The sequence below is a fragment of the Myxocyprinus asiaticus genome, chromosome 6 (assembly GCF_019703515.2).
Source record: "Myxocyprinus asiaticus isolate MX2 ecotype Aquarium Trade chromosome 6, UBuf_Myxa_2, whole genome shotgun sequence".
Classification (NCBI taxonomy): Eukaryota; Metazoa; Chordata; class Actinopteri; order Cypriniformes; family Catostomidae; genus Myxocyprinus; species Myxocyprinus asiaticus.
Genome location: NC_059349.1, coordinates 13435605 through 13455378, shown reverse-complemented (window position 1 = coordinate 13455378; position 19774 = coordinate 13435605). Strand labels below are relative to the sequence as shown.

At 37.0% G+C, this 19774-nt stretch overlaps 1 protein-coding gene across 1 annotated transcript in view; it reads left to right on the top strand.

The window, feature by feature from the left end:
* LOC127442471 (cAMP-specific 3',5'-cyclic phosphodiesterase 4B-like) overlaps positions 1-19774 on the top strand; it is a 99697-nt gene that overhangs the window by 44162 nt on the left and 35761 nt on the right. Inside the window, exons 4-7 of the mRNA XM_051700529.1 lie at positions 9081-9263; positions 12742-12778; positions 12893-12963; positions 13515-13564. Coding sequence (XP_051556489.1) covers positions 9081-9263; positions 12742-12778; positions 12893-12963; positions 13515-13564 — 341 coding nt within the window. The remainder of the gene's footprint in view (positions 1-9080; positions 9264-12741; positions 12779-12892; positions 12964-13514; positions 13565-19774) is intronic.

Sequence of the window (19774 nt, the reverse complement as noted above, 5' to 3'; positions counted from 1 at the left end):
ACAGACATTTTCAGAGCAGCAGGCTGGGCAACACCCAACACCTTTGCAAGGTTCTACAACCTCCGGGTGGAACCGGTTTTGTCCCAGGTAGTGGCACGCAAAACAAGCAGATAAGCCCAGGATAGCCGGCCGGGTGTATCGCTTGCACATAGCGCCTTCCACCTCCTTTTGAGCTGAAGACATGTGCCATTAATTCCCAGTAGTGTTCACAAGCTTTGTTCCCTGGTTGACTTTCTCCGAGCCCTGTGGCAGTCGAGTTTTTGGAGAGACTTCGACAGTCTCTTATCATTCTTAGTCTGTTGTCAGATGGAGTTAGTACACGTGCTAACTAAGAGTCCTTTTCTGGGGTAGGTGCTCCGCATGTGGCAGTTCCCTGTAAGGCTAACCCCATGTGATGTATGTCTTCCACTAATTCATTTCCCTGTTGGCAAACTGCGTCTTCCTTGGGCAGAGCCCCTCTGCCCCGGTCTCCATGTTTGTAGTAACTCCTCCCCCGTTGGGTAGGATCTACCTTGAAGACTCTCCACATGGTTGGAAAGACCATGTGATGTATTCTTCCACTTAAATATCCCCCATCTCTTTGGGCGAGGTGTGGTCTCCGCGGTGTCTTCCCCTTGGGAGGGACACCCCCCGACTAGACCTGGTGGCCCAATCGGATAATCTCCCTTCTTTTTTAGGGAGTGGAAAAAAGAGAAGGGGAAAAGAGGCCATGACTGGGTTAAGCCTGTCTCTATCTCTTGGGTAGTCGACTTGTCCCCAAAGGGCCGTTCGACACTCATAACTATGTTGGGGGAGGTTATGTGTCAACCTGGTGTGCTGGCTATGAGGCACACAGTAGTTTGCCCACCACACACCGCCAGTTCACGTAACGCAGTTCAGCCAATTGTGGCGTTTCATATAGGGACCCTTAGTGTCACTACATCGACACAACGTCGAGTGAGTGACAGATAGGGAACATCATGGTTACTTGTGTAACCTCCGTTCCCTGATGGAGGAAACAAGACGTTGTGTCCCTCCTGCCACAACGCTGAATTACCCGCTGAAATGGCCGAACCTTATATCGGCTCCTCAGCATAAAACCTGAATGAGTGGTTGCATACCAGCTCCTTTTATACCCGTATGTCCGGGGGAGTGGCATGCAAATACCACTCGCCAATTTTCATTGGCCTTTTATCAAAGACCAGAGGTGTCTCAGTCTCCCAAGAGTGACCTCTAGTGTCATTACATCGACAAAACGTCTCGTTCCCTCCATCAGGGAATGGAGGTTACATAAGTAACCATGACGTTTTTAAGAAAGACAAAAACGAGTTCAGTGTGAATGGCCTCTTACATAAAATGATCGAGGCGCTGAAAAACAGTGAGATGCTGCATAAGATATCAGTCTAGTGCATGTTTACATTTAGAAAAACAGTACAAAAAAAAGTTTTAAAAATGGTGCTGACGGACACAAAAACGCATTGAGTGTGAAAGGCCTTAAACTCTGAAAAACATTGCGCCTATATGCACGAGGCACTGAAAAAACAGCCGGATGAGGCGCAACAGTTAAAGTGTCTGTCTAACGCATGCTTACATAGAAAAACTGTTCAAAACAGTGCAGACGGACACAAACACATGTTCAGTGTAAATGGCTTCTAACTCTTAAAAACCAAGCATTTATGCACAAAGAGCTGAAGAAAAAAGCAAGACTTGGCATATCAGTCAAAGATGTCCATCTAACGCATGCTTACATAGAAAACTGTTCAAAACAGTGCAGACGGACACAAACACGTTCATTGTGAATGGCCTCTAACTCTTTCATGAGTGCGATACCTGAAATCTCACTGCTTGTTGAGGAGAGTGTGCTATTACTTTTATAATGCAAATTTTGCCTGATATGATTAGAATGGGTGAAAATCACTTAAACTTTCATTGAAGGAGTTACCCGAGCTATATCTAGTGACCAGAATATCATAGATACTTGGGATTGGGCTCTCTTGACTTGGACCTATAAGCAGCCCACCCAGATCACCATAGCAACTGCATAGCAAGTTAGCAACACATTAAAATACACTCAGAACCCTTAGCAACCGCATAGCAAACGCCTTGGCTACCACTCACCCTCATTGTGACAGCAACTTTTGCACGTGCAAGCACATCTCACATTTTCAGAGAAATCTAGTTATCTTTTCTCTTTATTCTAAATTATTCTGTAGTTTGAAACCCTCAGGCAATCTAATCCCCTGTAGAGTTTCTGCCCTCCAGATGCCACTTATTATGATCCTGCACTTTGAGCAGTAACTAGACTCTTGCAAAACCAACCTGTTACAACACACACACATGCATGTAAAGGCAGGGATAGTTGCTAGGCTCTTCTACCAAAGGCTTCGACAGTCTCTTATCATTCTTAGTCTGTTGTCAGACACCCTTCGAACCTTCTTGCATGAACCCCAACGTAATTTACCCCAGTCCCTTTTAACCGTGTCACTCTGTGGCCTATTTTTCTGTCAGCAGAGATAACTTCTCAATGCCTTCTCTTTTATTAAAGTTTTGCATTTTTTCTCTGTGTTGTCTTAGCCTAAGAGTGACAATAGATCATTTGTAGTTGTTGTTGGAACACAAGCAGTGATGTATCATTTTTTATTTCCTTTTTTAAAACCAAGTAACAAATATAACAAACACTGATTCTTGAGTTTTTCTTTCAATAATGTTTTGTCATGTCAAAATTATAAATATTAACAAATCTGCATTCAACTTTGGTAAAGAATGAATTGAGATAAAGGATGTTTCGAAATGACTGTCAGCTCCATGTACTGAAGAAAATCTAACAGGTTTACTTTTGACAATACAACCATATTTTGCACATCACAAGCCAATTTGTTTTTGAAATGAGAAAAAAAAGAAAAATATAACAATCCCAAACAATTTATTTACAATTGGGTTAATGAAGTTGACATATGATGGTTTTAAAACAGAAAATATAAGCACAATTATTCTTATATATATACAGGACATGCAGCAATAGTAATGATTCATTAAAAGACACTTATTTATATTTCTGTTTATATCTTAACTTTAGATTTTAACCCCTTAAACTCTGTTGAATTTTTGGGCTGCCTTCTACAATTTTTCACACTCAAATTCAAAAGCTAACCATTTACATACTGTAAAAAATTGTCTAATTTTATAATCATGTATACAATCTTATGATGAACAGAAATAATTTGTCCTAGCTTTGTAAGCATGTCATTCTGGTTCAGTTCACTCTATCTCCCTGCAAAAAGTATTTTTTATTTTATTCCGCTAGATGACAGCAAGCACTTGTATCACATTCCATCACAAAATGCAGATCTGAAATGTAGGTGACGCTCTAATGCATTTTAGCCCTCACAGATGTGCTCGTCCATAGACATTCAGTCTAATTTTCAGTTCAAGCACCACCCTTGTTGTTTCATCAAATATCTCTGCGTCTGAGTGGACTAAAAGCTTAACCTGCAATGATATAAAACATTTTATCATCAACAGTCAAAAACATGTTTTTCCTATGATTTGTTTTGCATGCTTTTCTTGCTGGACGGCATATTTTGTTCTGGACATCTAAGATATAACATTGGATTATTCAACCAAGCAAGCTTACAGACAAGTAAAAAATGGAAATTGTTTTGAGAAAACTGCCTAAATTAAGAGCAAATATAAAGTTTTTAGCTATTTTTAGTTATTTAGCCACTTACATTTATATTGCTGACTTTAATTTCGAAAAACAGTCTTCAATAAAATGAACTCTCATATTTTTTTTTCTTGATTGAAGTTCAATTATCTCTCTCATTTGGTTTGTTTTCTCTCTTGCTTATTTCTCTCTAAGGCAGGCAGCTTGTTGACCTTTCTCTTCAAAGCATCAAATTTAACATGTTCTCCACGATTCCTTTCTTCCTCATCTTCTCTGCTCAGTGTTGTTTTTCATTAGCTCTGCTATTGACTCCATTATTTACTCCTAAATGCTTTTCTGCATCTCTCTGGCATCATTCTCTCTCCTTTGCCTCTTTGTTTTTGTGTATGTGCCGTAGCTGAAGACTTTATCAGTTTGCAGAAGATGTGCTGATTCAGTCAGGCTCAGTCAGTCAAGACTCTGAGCTTTTCATGGAACACTGTTTAAACAATATAAGTTCATTCTCTCAGCTCAGTCATTCATCTGAATGTTCTCAAATATGACTCTCATGATTTTTATTCCCAGAGGAAAATGTTTTTGCTCGATGGTTGCACTTTCAAGCTCAGAAGACTTAAAGGGTTAGTTCATCCAAAAATAGATATTCAGTCATCATTGACTAACTCTCATGGTTTTCCAAACCTGTATGTCTTTCTTTCTTCTTGTGGAACACAAAATGAGATGTTGGGCAGAATGTTAGCTCACTTGAGACTTCTCTAAAATGTTCAATTTGCACAAGTTTAATCTCATTGCTGTCTTCGAGAAGCAGTTGAGGTATTAAGAGAACTCATTTTTTGTTTTCTTTTTCACATAGGTAGGTTTATGACTGCTTTTTCCATTCTTTTTCTTCTTGACTCTTTCTGCTTCTCTCATCAGATCTTAATGACGGGCAAACATGATGCTTTGATTTCTCCAGCCAACTTCAAACTTGCTTTTGTGCTCATTAATAATGCCAGTCACCATTTGTTCACTTGTTTTGTTGAGTGGTGCATCTCTCTCATTTTCTATCCTCCAGATCCTTGGAATTCCACGTCACTTACCATAACTATGTGAAAATGTTTATTTAGGGCAACAAAATCAATGTGAACAAAAAGTGGGCCAGAACAGTGTGCAAAAGTGAATCGATGGGGAAAAAAAATTACTTATAAAATTAAATAATTTCATTAGGGCCTATATAGAAATGCAGCACCTTCAAAATATATGAATAAGAAAGTTATCATTTTCATAAGCCCTACTTACTATTTTATTTATGCTACTGTTGTATTTGTTGTCACTTTCAGTTATTTGTCATGTGATGATTATTGAGAGTTCATATCATACTTAAATTGTGTTTGGCTGACACCATTATTGTGATTTGTGGTTAAATATTAAGGTCCATGTGCGTCAGTAAATGATTCTTTATATTCATAAAAATTTGAGAGGCTGCCATAGTGGAATTATTCGTAATTATTTGTTAAATAAAGTAGGTCCAAACTCTTCTCATCCAGCTGTTTGATTCTGGTTAAGTGGAGTATAAGCATTTTCACATTGAAAGTTCAAGTTTGCTCATTGATTTTACAGTCACGTGCTGCTCACATAGACATCTGTGTTATCTGTGCCATCCCCAAGTACGTTGTCATTGTAACCACGGAATTTGGAATTCCTTGCCCTTGTGTCATGTGTGATGGAATTTCTGCAATTAAGCTCAGGTTTCTCCAGGTTTGCTTGTCTTTGGGCAGGGGCTCACTTGAGACCACTCTGTGAAGCTAAAGGGGTGGAAGATGATGAGAATTCAAATTTAAATTATCACAAAAATTATTTTTGAAATGAGGTGCCTGCCATTTGATTTAGATTAGTCCCTAGCTTGGGTGCAGCACTTTGGGCTGGACAACTATGTATCTGGCCCTAGCCTAGGGAATCCAGTCCTCTATTTAATTAGGGGAATCACTTAGATATAGTTGTGTGTGCCCTGTAAGGTTGGTTGAGTGGGATGCAGAGCAGGGCGGAGCTGCTAGTTCACCCCAGAGAATAACTTGGAGATAGAAGTAGGGTGTGCCCAGCAAGGCGGATGCAGGGCGAGCCCTATATTTTTAAAAATATAAAATATCTAATGGCAACCACCTAATTTTTAAAGAATATTTCAGCTCTGTAGGTCCATACAATGCAAGTGAATGGTGGCCAGAACTTTGAAGCTCCAAAAAGCATATAAAGGCAGCATAAAATTAATCCATAAGATTTAATCAATGTCTTCTGAAGCGATCCAATTGGTTTTAGGACCGCTATCGGCTTTTCAAAAATGTATAACGTGTGAGGAAGGCAGCCAGTTTACTATTTGACGTAGACTGCGTTATCTGCGTATAGGGAGCGGTGGTAATGTATCTCTGTACATACAGTATATTTAAGGGCACTCCTGAGCAAGACGCTCCACAACGGTGAAAGAGGTCCATCTAGAGCTTTTTACATTGATAGACCTGGCGGACGGACGCGTTCAGTGTGAATGACCCCTACTTCACTTAAAACAAAAAAACGCTTTCATAAAGCAACCAGGAAGAAGAAAGGAAGGGAGAGGAAAGACTTAACATGAAAATAGTGTGTTTCTCTTTGGATTAGTGTCATTGTTTTGGCAGTAAATAGTGTTTATCACAAGGGACATGTAAGAAAATCACGTTAAGCATTTTAACTAAACCTGTACTACTGTACTGCTCTTTTGTATTAAAAGTGCTCTAGTTTATATCACTGTTATTTAGCTGACTCTCTCTCTCTCTTTTCCAGGACGTGCACTGACATATGCAATAAAATTTATTGCCACGTCATGAATAGATGTGTTTACTGGTGTTTTAAAATCACAGTGGTGGGAAACAATTACATGTACTCGAATGCTATATTTGACAAAATTCTCCTGCTTCTGACAGGAGATGTGCGTTGATTGTCACTGATCTTTCCCCCAGCCGTTTCTGTCAAGTGTAGTGTCCGTGTAAAACAACAGCCGATATCTTACACTACTCATGCAAAAGGTGTCTGTGTTTCAGGTCCATTTCTCTCGATTTGTGAAACATTCTCAGCAATTTGGGACTAAAAAACAGGAGGAAAAAAATGCGATTCCTTATTATATGGGACGGTTGGCAACAGATATTTTTCCTTTTTTAATTTTACCTGATACTGCTTCAATGTGAGAGTGTCTCTCCACTCTCTATGAATTCCCTCAGTCGATGACGGCGGTGACAGTGGTTGTCAGGGGTGGGGAATCGTACAATTCAGTGGATAATGCACACAATACAACAAAGAATCTGCAGTTTTACAAAAAAGCATGGGATACAATTAAAGGGAAAACTTACATGACAGTAGATTATGAACTTCTGAAGCAGCAAAACAAGTGGGTATACCAAGGGTATACACAAAAATGTATCCTTAGAAGTCGTTATACGCAAACTGCCCTGGGAAAAAAGTAAGCATACGTGTCTATGGCCCCAACTAAACTACTGATCATATCCCTTCAGAAGACACTGATTAGACCACTGGAGTCAAATGGATTACTTTAATGCTGCCTTTAGATGCTTTTTGGACTGTCAAAGTTCAGGCAACTATTCACTTGCATTGTATGGATCTACAGAGCTAAAATATTATTATTATTATTATTATTATGATTATTAATAATAATAATAATAATAATAATAATAATAATAAATAGCCAAATGTTATCTATTTATTATTAATTAAAATAACACCACTGTTTCTGTCTCATCAGGGCTGCGTTTCCCAATAATGATCGATCTTAACAGTTAAGAGCATTTTCTATGAGCAATTTTACGAACGTTCCTTAGTTTTGACATGCATTTCCCAAAACTGCACTTAACATAAACGTGCGAGGACACGCTTTAAGTGCTACTTAAGAGAGTCGATGTCCATGTGACAGTGATGAAATGTGACCGTATAGTGCTGTTCGTCATTGTAACTTCATTATATTTTTGCGTATCTTTACAATCATTTGTAATTTACCTCGCTAACATTTGTTTTAAAATATTTTCTGAAATATTCGACCTAATTAACTGCATTATTTACATATTGTTTTTACAATAATTTTGTGCAGAACGATCTTTTTCTTTTACACAATCTGCTTCCATAATCAGGTGCGCATTTGTAATATTTCATTTTCAAAAATTTCTCTCGATATAAAAGCTTCCAAGATTAGTGAAGACAGTGGAGGCCCTGTGTATGATCCTGCTAATTACAAGAATTCATTTAATATTACGTGTTATATTAAATGTCCCTAAATATTAAATATTACTGTAAATGTCCCTAAAGCGCAGCTCCCACACGTCTCCTTATTTTGCACTCTGTGGTAACAGTTATCACGGAGCGCAAAATGAGGACATTCACCAATAAATTGGAGGTCTGCTCTTTACTCTCAAAAGTAAAGTCTGTGTCCTCGCGGTGCTCTTAGCGCTGTACGATTACTCCAGAGCACTCATTAATCTACGAGCATTTTCAAGAACTATTTAAGTTACAATGCTTTTGGGAAACCGGCTGCAAAACTAAGATGAATTTTAAGTTGGATTCTACGATCTACTTAGGTTTACGATGCTTTTGGGAAATGAGGCCCTGGATGTTTATGGAACTTTTAAGTGAGCATTTAAAAGGCTTTTATGTATTGTATGAAAACACAAACTGATACATTGTATACAAGCAAAAGTAAATATGTAGGCTTAATTGGTTTGTATTAATGTTAATGTAGATTCCAGTGGGAGATTATCATTTTATTGTGTAATTTGGAATTAATTGATTAGATTGTAGATCAAAGGGTAATTAAGTGGTAATTAACAAAAGGGTAATTAAATACAGCACAGCCATTTCTGATTATAAAGAGGGTAAAGTACCATAATTGTCACTCATTCATGACACAATTGGTCCATCTGGTGGTGACAGTCAGTTATAGTGTTGAACAGAGTAATGTCATAAACAAAGATACAAACACCCATTTAAGAGCTCAAGTGTGCCAATTAAACCACAAATTAATCGATTACATACAGTATAACAGAAATATATATTTAAAATAGAATTATAGAATCTTCTATTTTCATATCCCTTTTCAAATCTACCGGAAATTGGTATATAATTGATGACAACGAGAGTTAAAATGTTATATTTGACCAAAGAAGTGCCTCCTCAGAAATTGCAATTGCCCCCTTATGAATTTCCCTCTGCCTTTATTTGTGTTTTTAAAGTACTTAGAAGCTTTCAAGGTTTTTCTATAGTATTTATATTATTATTGATCACAAATTTAATGGAAGGGATCAAATCTTTTGAGCAATTTTAAAAGGACACACTTGTGGATGCAAACTCTTATTATTGAAATGCATAGCTTCTGGGCCGGTTTTTAATTCTTTATAATGACCATCTCCACTTTATATGTCCCTCTGTGTAGTTTGGAGGTGGAGAATGGCCCCTCTATGGGCTGCAGTCCACTGGACCTGCAGGCATCTCCGGGCTCCGGTCTCGCCCTGCATCCCAGCATGGCCAGTCATGGTCAGCGGCGGGAGTCTTTCCTCTATCGCTCGGACAGCGACTATGACCTCTCTACGAACTCCTCCCTTGTAGGAGAACAGCTGTGAGTGAGAGCTCAGCACATTTCTGTTCACCTGTACTGATGTAAGATAAATCAAGGCTGCATCCCAGTTCACATACTAACTATGAAAATTAGTATCCCACACAAGGATTAGTGCATACTAAGTCACAGTATGTTGGAAATAGTAAGCCAAAGATGCAAAAGGTGATATACTTTTTTTCAGTTGATTTTTGAAAGTGTGCATCTGTGCTTTCACTTAATACGGCCCACAACCCCATTGCACAATGGACGAAGATGAGTTTGTGATGGTTCACTTTCAACTGTTTCAACTGAAGAAAAGTGGCGAAGAAAGTGAGGCTGAAGTTTCCACAGCAGGTTTATCAACCTAAAAGTTATTGATTTTGCCATCATCAGCAAATTTAAAAAAAAAGTGTTTATAGTTTAAAGGTTAAGTCTACAATTTCTGTGCTAGTGTAATTTCTGTAATTTATCTGGTAGTGTCACAAAACAGATTTGAAAAAAACTGTTTTCAGACAGGTTTCTGAACACTTTCCCTGTCTTCCATGGGTTGGAAAACTCATGCCATTGGTTTAGCCAGTGTTGCTGTGTTGGGCTTGCTTACAGTTGTCTCTGCAATTAAGCTGGGATAGAAGAAATTATTTAAACAATAGAACTAAGCTAACTAAGATCGTCAGGTTCACTTGACACCTACAGGCAGCACCTCTGAAATAAATCATTCATATCATTGCAACTGCAGTTCAAAGTCAGAAAAGTTCACTGCAGTAATACTGTACAACATAACCTATTTAAACTTGAGATATGGGGCACTATTTTAATATTACTAGCACTAAGCGCAGTGCTGTGCCATAAGTAATAAGCGTAAAGTCAGTGGGCATGGCCATGAAGTTTTGGTATTTTCATGCAAGCATGCGCTAAGTCTAAGCGCAAGTGGGTTTGGAGAAATTGCACTCGCAAAGCGCTAATGGGCTGGGTCAAGTGCAATTTAATTCTGAGGTTTTTCTCCGGCACCGTCTGCGTCCTATTATATAGTCCATTTCCTGTCAAGCACCAGCGATATAAACAAAGAAAGCACATTCATAAGAAGATGGTAGTGTAAATGGACTGTATGCAATGAATTAGAAGAATAGAATTATGGACTTACGTTCTTTTGCACATTAACTACATCCTTGATGAATGTCAGGCATATTTCTAGTGACAGTGACACGCTCCTTTTTATATGCATGAAAAATATTTCTTAATTCAAATTACACTTCAAATGAAACAAAAATAAAATAAAAATAACAAAGTGGTCAAAAAATCATACCAAATCCAAACATTTTACCCTCTTCAACTTTTTCCACCGGCCCCTTTTGCTGTGACTTACAAATCAATCTATGACAACAAGTGGAAAAATACCAATAAAAATTAGATCATAAATACAATTGTAAATATAAATATATTAATAATAATTTTAAAATAAACCATGACCTAAAGAAAGTTTAACACAAATCTAATACATTTTGGTTTCATAAAATGGCTACAACAGTAATTGTCATGGACATAATTAGTTGTTTTAATATATTTTCAGAGTTTGGACATGAACTTTATTACCACCTGCTAGTGGAATCTGCAAACTGCAAATGCAGGAACTGCATGAAATACAGACATGGTTTTGAAACGTCTTAGCTAGGGTGGCCAGATGTCCCATTTTTCCTGGGACAGTCCCGCATTCAATCACTTTTTCTAGTGTCCTGACTTATTCTGAGAAAATCGTGTTTTGTCCCGTATTTCCCCTCTCCTAAAATTTCTCTATCGCCTATGCGGCTTTCTCAGTCACGTGAGTATTCTAATCAAAGGTAGCCAAGGATACGGCTTGCAAAACCAATAAAATCACACTGTGTTATTTGAAGTACATGATTGGATTAAACTGTCCAATCACAATCCCCTATCAATAGACATCCCTTTAGTGAACTGATTGAAGAGTCAGTTTGAAAGAGCACACAGATGAAATTACACCTAGAAAAATTCCAAGGAAGCGTGCATGAACATTTAATGAGGATCTTCAAAAAGAGTTTACATTTCTAAAAAAGGAGTCACAGACAGAGCCTAGTAAAGTGAGGTGTGAGATTAGTGGAGCTTGCTTTTCCATTGCCCATGGAGGTTGCAGCATGTTCATACAAAAAAGCATGTGGATGCTGCTAAAAGTAAGTGTGCCACACCAAATGCTAGTGATTTTTTTGTGATGCAAATTTCTGAATCTGACAAGGTACACGCAAGTGAAGGACTTTTTGCTTGTCATTCTGTTGTGCACGGCCATAGCTTTGCACATTCATGACCTGAGAAAAGTCTTGCATGCCAGGCTGGAGGAATCATTCATACCCTCTGACATTAAAAAGCAGCTGGATGCCCTGGTTGAAGCTGGTGACATGCGAGCGGATGATTTCTTTTGTGCAGTCAGAAACTTTTATTCATCATCGGTGGATTACCTCTAAAATTGGAGCCGCTCATTGGAGAACACAGAAAAACTTGAGTGGGCCCTATTGAGGGACATCCCAGAGTGGAAAGACATTCAAAGCAGCCTCGAACACTTCAACTCCAGAATCCCCGCTCTCAGTTTGGTTGACAAAACCACACTCTTTGATGAGTGGGCTTGCGTGAAAAACATTGTCACTCGTCGCATCACTGAGTGGAACATGAACAAAGTGGCCGTGTCTGAGAGATGGACAGATTATTTTGTGAGCTGGAGAGCAAGACCATCAACTTTGGAGTCTTAGTCAAGTTCGTGGAGTTTGTTTTATGCCTGCCTGGAACATCTGCATCTGTGGAGCATATGTTCTCATTAATGAATGTAGCATGGACACTGGATAATTCTCGACTCAGTGTAACAGTCATGAAGGCAATGCTTTTCGTATGTCTTAATTTTGGACTGGACTGTATTTCACGATAAACTCTTGAATGACAAGCGCACACTGAGAAAAATTGCTGCCAGCGAAAAGTACAAGGTGACAACAGTTACAGATGCGGATGCACCTTCTACTATGCATTGATCTGTCTGCCACGTCCCCTTGCGTTTGCGCTGGCACGAAAATTGCGCTTAGAATTAGCGCTCTCATAAAAATTGGATAAGATGTAACACATGGTCGTTTGCAGTTTAGTATTTTTCTGTCTATTACATGTACAGTGGGGTTCAACAGTCAGAGTCCACATTTAAACTGGGAATTACTGAGATTCAAAATCTAAAAAGAATTTTGAAAAATGTAAAACAGAAAAATTATGATAAAATATTTTATCAAATAAGACATTTTTAAAATTGTGCATTATTTGTAGGTCACTAATCAGATTTGTGATATTGACCGTGTTTACTCAAAAGGTCAAATTTTCTTGTTTCCATTGAATCACACTAGATGCTAAAATCATGCTGGAGAACATCGTCAGGTTTTTCACAAACAATTGATACAGCACAGAGGTTTTGTACTCTGTATGACTTTTGTATTTTTTCTTTATTTTTTTGTGTTCTCAGACATGGTGAAGACCTGATAGTTACTCCTTTTGCTCAGGTACATTCATATTTTACTGTAATGATGTACAATGACCAAATTTGAGTGATTTGTCATGTGTAAACTGTTCCTGTTGCCCTTTGATATCGCTCCTGTTGTCATTTTGTGCAATAGGTGCTTGCAAGTCTACGCACTATTAGGAATAATTTCAGCATCCTGACAAATGTACAGTGCCTCTCCAGCAAGTAAGTGCTGTTTATAGGCATTTCATAAGGGTTGTAATATGAAAATATACCACAAGAGGGCAGAACTCACCTAATATGATTGTTTTTGTCCAGCATAAGGGATACCAAACTGACCTAATGTCGTTTGTTCTCATATTATTAATTTCATACATTAATAACTGTTCTCTTGATTTTTGCATTGGTCAGTGCACTAAAATGTGAAATGACTTGTTTAAGTTAGAAAATGTTAGTTCCTCATATCCTTAGCTACCGAGTGGCTACTTAGTTATTTCCTAAGTTACTGTAAATATTGTGCATACTTTCCCATAAGCTTCAGCAGTGTTTAAACTGGGTCAAACTTTGGTGTCTGTAGAAACATGAGTAAATATGTACTACAAACAGAACAGTGGCTCTCCCAGACTGAATCAAAAATTGTCACATATTCACAGATATATGACAGATAATTATATATTTGCAATGTTTTTTTCTATTGTGTTAAATTGGAAATGGAATTTAATCACTTCCTTTTGAAAATTCCCATTTGTTTATTTATTTTCTGCTTTATTTAATAGAAGATCACCAGTCAGCAGTCAGCCCACAATGACCAAGGCCAACCTGTCAGGTAGGAACATTAGTGCATTCCTATTCTCTGAATGCTTCCTGCAATATATCATTAAACTCACAGATGTTACATTGAGAAAGATTATGGTACAGTTCTCATAACCCAGAATGTGACATCAGTCGAAGTTGAAGACTTGGAATCTTACACTAATTATGCTAGAATTCCTCATATTTCTTCTCATACTTCTCATCTTCAAACTTCAAAATGTGCAGTGTCATGAAGGGAATAATAGGATCTGTGTTTTAAATACATTTGAAATGGCAAAAAAACTTCTTATCTAGCTTATTAATGCATCTTTTAAATGTCATCTGTAAGTATCAGGGAGAGCATTATAAAATGTTTTTGAAATATTTTTTTAAATTATTTTTTTATTTAATTTAAATTGGTTATATATATTTAATGTTTATTTTTTATACATTAAAGGCAGTACAACAAATACTTCCTAACAAATACTTTACAATTTAAATGATATATAAACAATTAATCTCTGAAATGAGTTTTTAAATTAAAAATACAGACAAACTCAAAAGTAAAAACATCCTGACATTAAGGTAATACAAATTTGGGAAAAATATGTGCTTAATTTTCATGATAATCATGACACATTGCAAAATAGGCTTTATGAAACATTTAATTTATTTTTGCTTTCTCATGATTTTGGGGTGAAATACTGTATGACCCAGACATGTTCTTGATAAGTTTTCTTGACAGCCTGAAGCAGGTGTTGTTGAACTGTTGTGCATGTTTTAAAGACTCCCCAGGACAGCTGGTATGATGCCACCATTCCTTTCTCCATCTGAGAACCATGAAAAGCCCAGAGTCTTTGAAGAATCTAGAAATGAGAGTGTGTGTGGGTGGAGGGGGGTTATGAAAGTTTGAATAAGACAACATGTTTGTATGACCTCTAACACACACACTCAAACCACAGAGACGCAGTGTGTGAAAGTGCAGTGCGTATACAAAGGTGTGTTTATTGCGTGTGTTTGTGCAAGTGTGAATATTCATGCATGCATAAGCATGCATACATAAAAAGAGCAGGGTTATGTGTTTACAGTGTTAATGAAGTTCAAGAAACTCTACAGGGGTTGGTGTAAGAAGGAACAAAATAAATCTCTTGAAGACAATGTCCTGGTTTCACCTTGAAATCGAATTCTATTCAGTTTTTTTAGAACCATTTTTCAAAGATTTTTTACAATATGATATTATTTTAATGACAAATAAGCACACTCCTATTGTCTCATTACTCATTAATGAAAAAAAGGATTACTGTAATGCCCCTTTTTTTTCATTACTATGTTGCAAATTATAATAATAAATGTAATTTCTCATTCTCATTACCATAATTTCAAAAAACCCTTATCCTCCTACTATATTGCGAATAATAATAATAATAATAATAATAATAATTATTATTATTATTATTATTATTAATATTATTAGATGTGATAAATTGTTATGAAAATGTTAAAATGCTATATATATATATATATATATATGGTCCTTCAATTACTTCAATTTATCTTTTTTAAATTCGTTTTTGGGTGCAATACGAGTTGGACATGTTTTAGTGAGATTCACCCAATTAATTTTTGGCTTATACAGACAAAGCATTTTCACGCTGACATGTGTAGTCTCTGTGCATGCAGGCCTTTGTGTGTTTGGGTGTATATGCATGCTCCAGGTGTACAAGCCTCAGCCACCAATCTACTAAGCTGAGAGTTAATAGGAGGGGGGAAAGGATTGTGGGATGTTTTGGTTCCTGTTTTGCAGGGCTGTTCAGCCTCATTGACGTCAGTCACCACCCACCTACTACCTTCACTTCCTGTGCGTTTGAAAGCGCAGATGCCACATGGTCCTGGCAGGAAGAAACACACACTCACTCACACACACACACTGAATATGGTGGAAAACTGTGCTCACTTACGTCTAGCTGGCTTATTAAGTACGCCAGAGGAAATCAGAGTGTATTGCATGTTGCGCGCTCCTCACGCACGCCAGTGTCCCTGTTGGCTGGTTATGTGTGTAATAACACAGCATGAGGATGCAGCTGTTATTCAATTAGAGAAGCTGCATTGCTGAAAACATTAGAGTAACTGGTCCACTAAACACTATTTGATCTTAATTTGTTACCATTTTGTAACTTTTCCCCTAACGAGGCTTACAACAGTTTGTCTTAATTCATGAGTTAAAGTAAGAGTTCACCCAAAAATTACAATTGTCATCATTTACTTACAGTCATGATGCTTCAAACCTGTATGACTTTCTTTGAAAGCATTGCACACATGCCAATGTGAACGCACAGTGAACATACTGTAGGGCCGAGCAATATGGCCACAAAAATTATATCTCTATGTTTTTCAGCCTATTGACGATAATCGATATACTGTATATCTCGATAAAAGTGTATTTGCTGTGAAATGGCTCAAAATTTTTTTTTTTATTTTTTTTTTTATCATTTAATCCAAATAGAAATTTTAGCCAAGTAGATTTAATATTTTAAAGGCATTGAATGAAATCTTTAAAAAAATAATAAAGGCATTTTCCCCCGCAGTTTTCCACTTAATGAACTTTTGATTTAGATTTATATTGTATATACAGTTATACATAGTAACTTAATAAAAAGCATTATTTACCTTCATATATTTTTACTAAAACATTTTGTTTAGTAAAAACTACTTTATTCACTAATTATTTAATTTTTTACTAAATTATTACTGTGGGACCCAGTCAAGTTTATTATTTTAATATAATACTGAATTATCATTATTATTTTAAGGATTAGATTTGTTTTATATCAAAGTAATATATTTCTGTCCTATTTACTTCAACTTCACCTCAGGCTTTTATTTTGACACTGAGTGTTTTATGTAGCATCAATGTTCCGCATCTGGTGAAACGATGTCATCTCCTCCTTTTCTGTTATACTGTGCCTCGTTTGTAGATTTGTATAATAACTTTTGGAACTGCAAAAGTTACTAATGTTTGGAACTGCACGAATGCTTGAACTTGCAATACTTTTATTTCACAGTGCACGTGAACTGCTCTGAAAGCGTCAAAAACACGAGCCCACGAGCACTGCGCGTGCACAGAACAGCGCGTCACCCGAGCGCACACAGACTATGTTTATCTGTCTTCCTCACTGCCTACCATTTAGCCATTTTTATGTTATTTTATTCATTGTGCAGCCCTGAAGGATCATGAAATTAGTCTACTAATGTGCTCTTTATGAAAATTAATTGGCAAATAAAAAGCACATTCAAATCAAAATATTCACGATATTATTTAATTTTATATCGTCAGCAAAATTATTGTGATTATATCTTGAATATTCTATATAATGCCCAGCCCTAGACATCAAGATTTTCAATAAAAATGACTTACATTTTGGGTTTTTCACACGATTATATCCCTCCCAGAGTTGGAATATATGTAATTTTTCTGATGAGTCCTTTAAGCTCTAAAGTGAGGCACTATCCACTGCCATTTGACCATTCTGTAGATCTCTCAATTAATATTTAGTTGGCATCACTCCAAACTCAAATCATTCATTGATAAACTAAAATGTATACTTAAAGGATTAGTTCACCCAAAAATGAAAATGCGGTCATTGTTTACTCATCCCTGTGTTGTTATAACCCAATATGAAATTGTGAGAAAATGTTGTGCTTAGTGATGTCATACAATGGCAGTTTATGGTGACCACTTCAAGCTTCAAAAGAATGCAAAAGTATAAATCAGAAGTCTAATAAATGATTCCATGAGACTCATGATTTTTATGAAAGCATACAATAAGGTTTGGTGTGAAAGAGAGCCAAAATCTAATGAATTTATTTAGTCAAATTTTCACTGACCGTTGATCTTCTGTGTGCATTCATGATAGGGCATGAGAGCAACAGTTCAACAGCCCCCTCACGACATTGTGGCGTTCAAGCAAAAACTCATTTTGTTTATAGAAAAACAGGTCCTCCACAGCAATAGCGACAACAGAACATGACAAGCTGCACACAAAACAGAGAACAGAACTTACTAAAAATGTCTGAAGACTTTATAGTCAAAGAATTGATGCATTTCTATGCCCAGCCTTATTTGTTTTTGTAGGGAGTACTCGGAAATCAAACAGAAAAATAGAGGCAACAGGCAGCCACAGTCACACCGTATCCTAACCTGACGGCAAACAACACATGATAAAAGGTAAATTTTCTATGGTAATCTGAGTTTTTGTCCTAACCACAAGTGATGAGCGACGGTACATACTATCGATCACTTGTTTTCTATTTTCAGCATCGTGCAGGCATGTCTGTCCACTGTGAATTGGCATCGGTCCAAAAACTTAAAACAAAATAAGGCTGGGCATAGAAATGCATCAGTTATTCGACTACAAACTCTTCAGACATGTTAAGTTCTGTTCTCTGGTTTTGTGTGCAGCTGTGTTGTTGCTATTGCTGTGAAGAACCTTTTGTTTTGCTTGAACGCCCCAATGTCGCTGCATGAACTGTTGCTCTCATGCCCTATCATGAACGTGCACAGAAGATCAACGGTCATTTAATATTTTCTCGAATTAATACGTTAGATTTCGATTTGTTTCTCACCAAACCTTATTGTATGCTTTCATACAATCATGAGTCTCATGGAATAATTTATTAGACTTCTGAATTATACTTTTGAATTCTTTTGAATCTTGAAGTGATAGTCACTATAAACTGCCATTGTATGACATCACTGAACACAAAATTTCTCCCTTTGTGTTAAGAAAAAGAAAGTCATATAGGGTGATAACACAGGGGTGAGTAAACAATGACTGAATTTTCATTTTTATGTGAACTATGCTTTTAATTGTAAATTGATATAATAATATCTTTAAATTATCTCAGTCTCAATACACAAGTTATATGTATCACAAACCATCTGAGCTGTCTGTATGCGTGTCCTCAACTGAATCTGAACACAAATCCTCAAAGAGAGAGATTTGATTGCACACTTACCATTTTTTTTTATTGTTGTGTCGTCATAGAGCCTGATTGCCAGTGCCCTGGCCCTGAACCACAACTTCATAAAATACTTCCAGAGAAATTGAGGGAAAAAAACAAAAAAAACACCTTTCATCATGAGCCAGAATACTGAGGCAGAGAGAGGTCTCACCCTCTGGTCTGTGTTTATATTCTCTCAAACACATACACACATGCAGAGCCAAGGGCCTGTCATACTGAAGGAAGAAGGCCATGCTTTCTTAAACAGCTGTGTAGAGTCACTACATGGACCAGAGCACAACAATTAGACTGAAGACAAAGTCTGGACAGAAATGGTGGCATTTAAAACACATTAACCAGCTCACTTTATGGTACAGTAGATATGGTACAGTGGCCCCAAAAAGTATTTGAACACATTGTCCACACTTTAAAATGTATGTGTCAGGAATTCAAGCCACACAGGTTAGTCGGTAGTTAATGAAACCAAGTGCGAGAGCGTTTACTGAGATTCACAGGATTATTACAGGGAGATCAAGATACAGATGATATCACACTGGCGAGTTAGCGTCACAAACTGGAGGATTCACAAGGTTAAATGTCCACAGAACTGAAGAGGTATCAGGCAAAGTTGCAGGGTTAACAATAAACAGATGACGAAGATCTAAAGGGTAAATACAGACAAGGTAAATAATCACTGTGTGAGAGCAGTGCAGTCAAACTAGAGTCCATTGACAAGCAAGTGTAGGTGAGTTATTTATGCGGTCTGTGATGAGTGAGTAAATTGAGTGCAGGTGTGGTGAAATAGATATCGGATGAAGAGGAGCAGAACACTGAGGGAGGTGGAGAGCCTGAGGGAGGCGTGACAGTATGACTGTATCAAACCAAGCAGCATTTATTTTAAAGAGAGTTTTTTAAATAAAATATTTCACAGAATGAAGACAAACGTTAGTGGAACATGTTCACTGTGGTTACTCTGAGTTCATACATCCACTAAAAATCACCTTGAGACCATCTAGTTCTGAGAAAAGCTCTAGAATTGTTTGTTTGCAGATGCCATTTTATATATTATTATCTAATGCAGTAACATTCATACATTGTTAAATGTGACTTAAGTGTCCAAATACTTGTAGGAGCAACTGAATAGTAGTTCATTTTAAGGAAATTAGTTGAATTGCTCAATCGGAATTCATTTTTGCTAACATTGCAAAATATCTGCTTTGTTAAACTCTCCATTGCGCATATT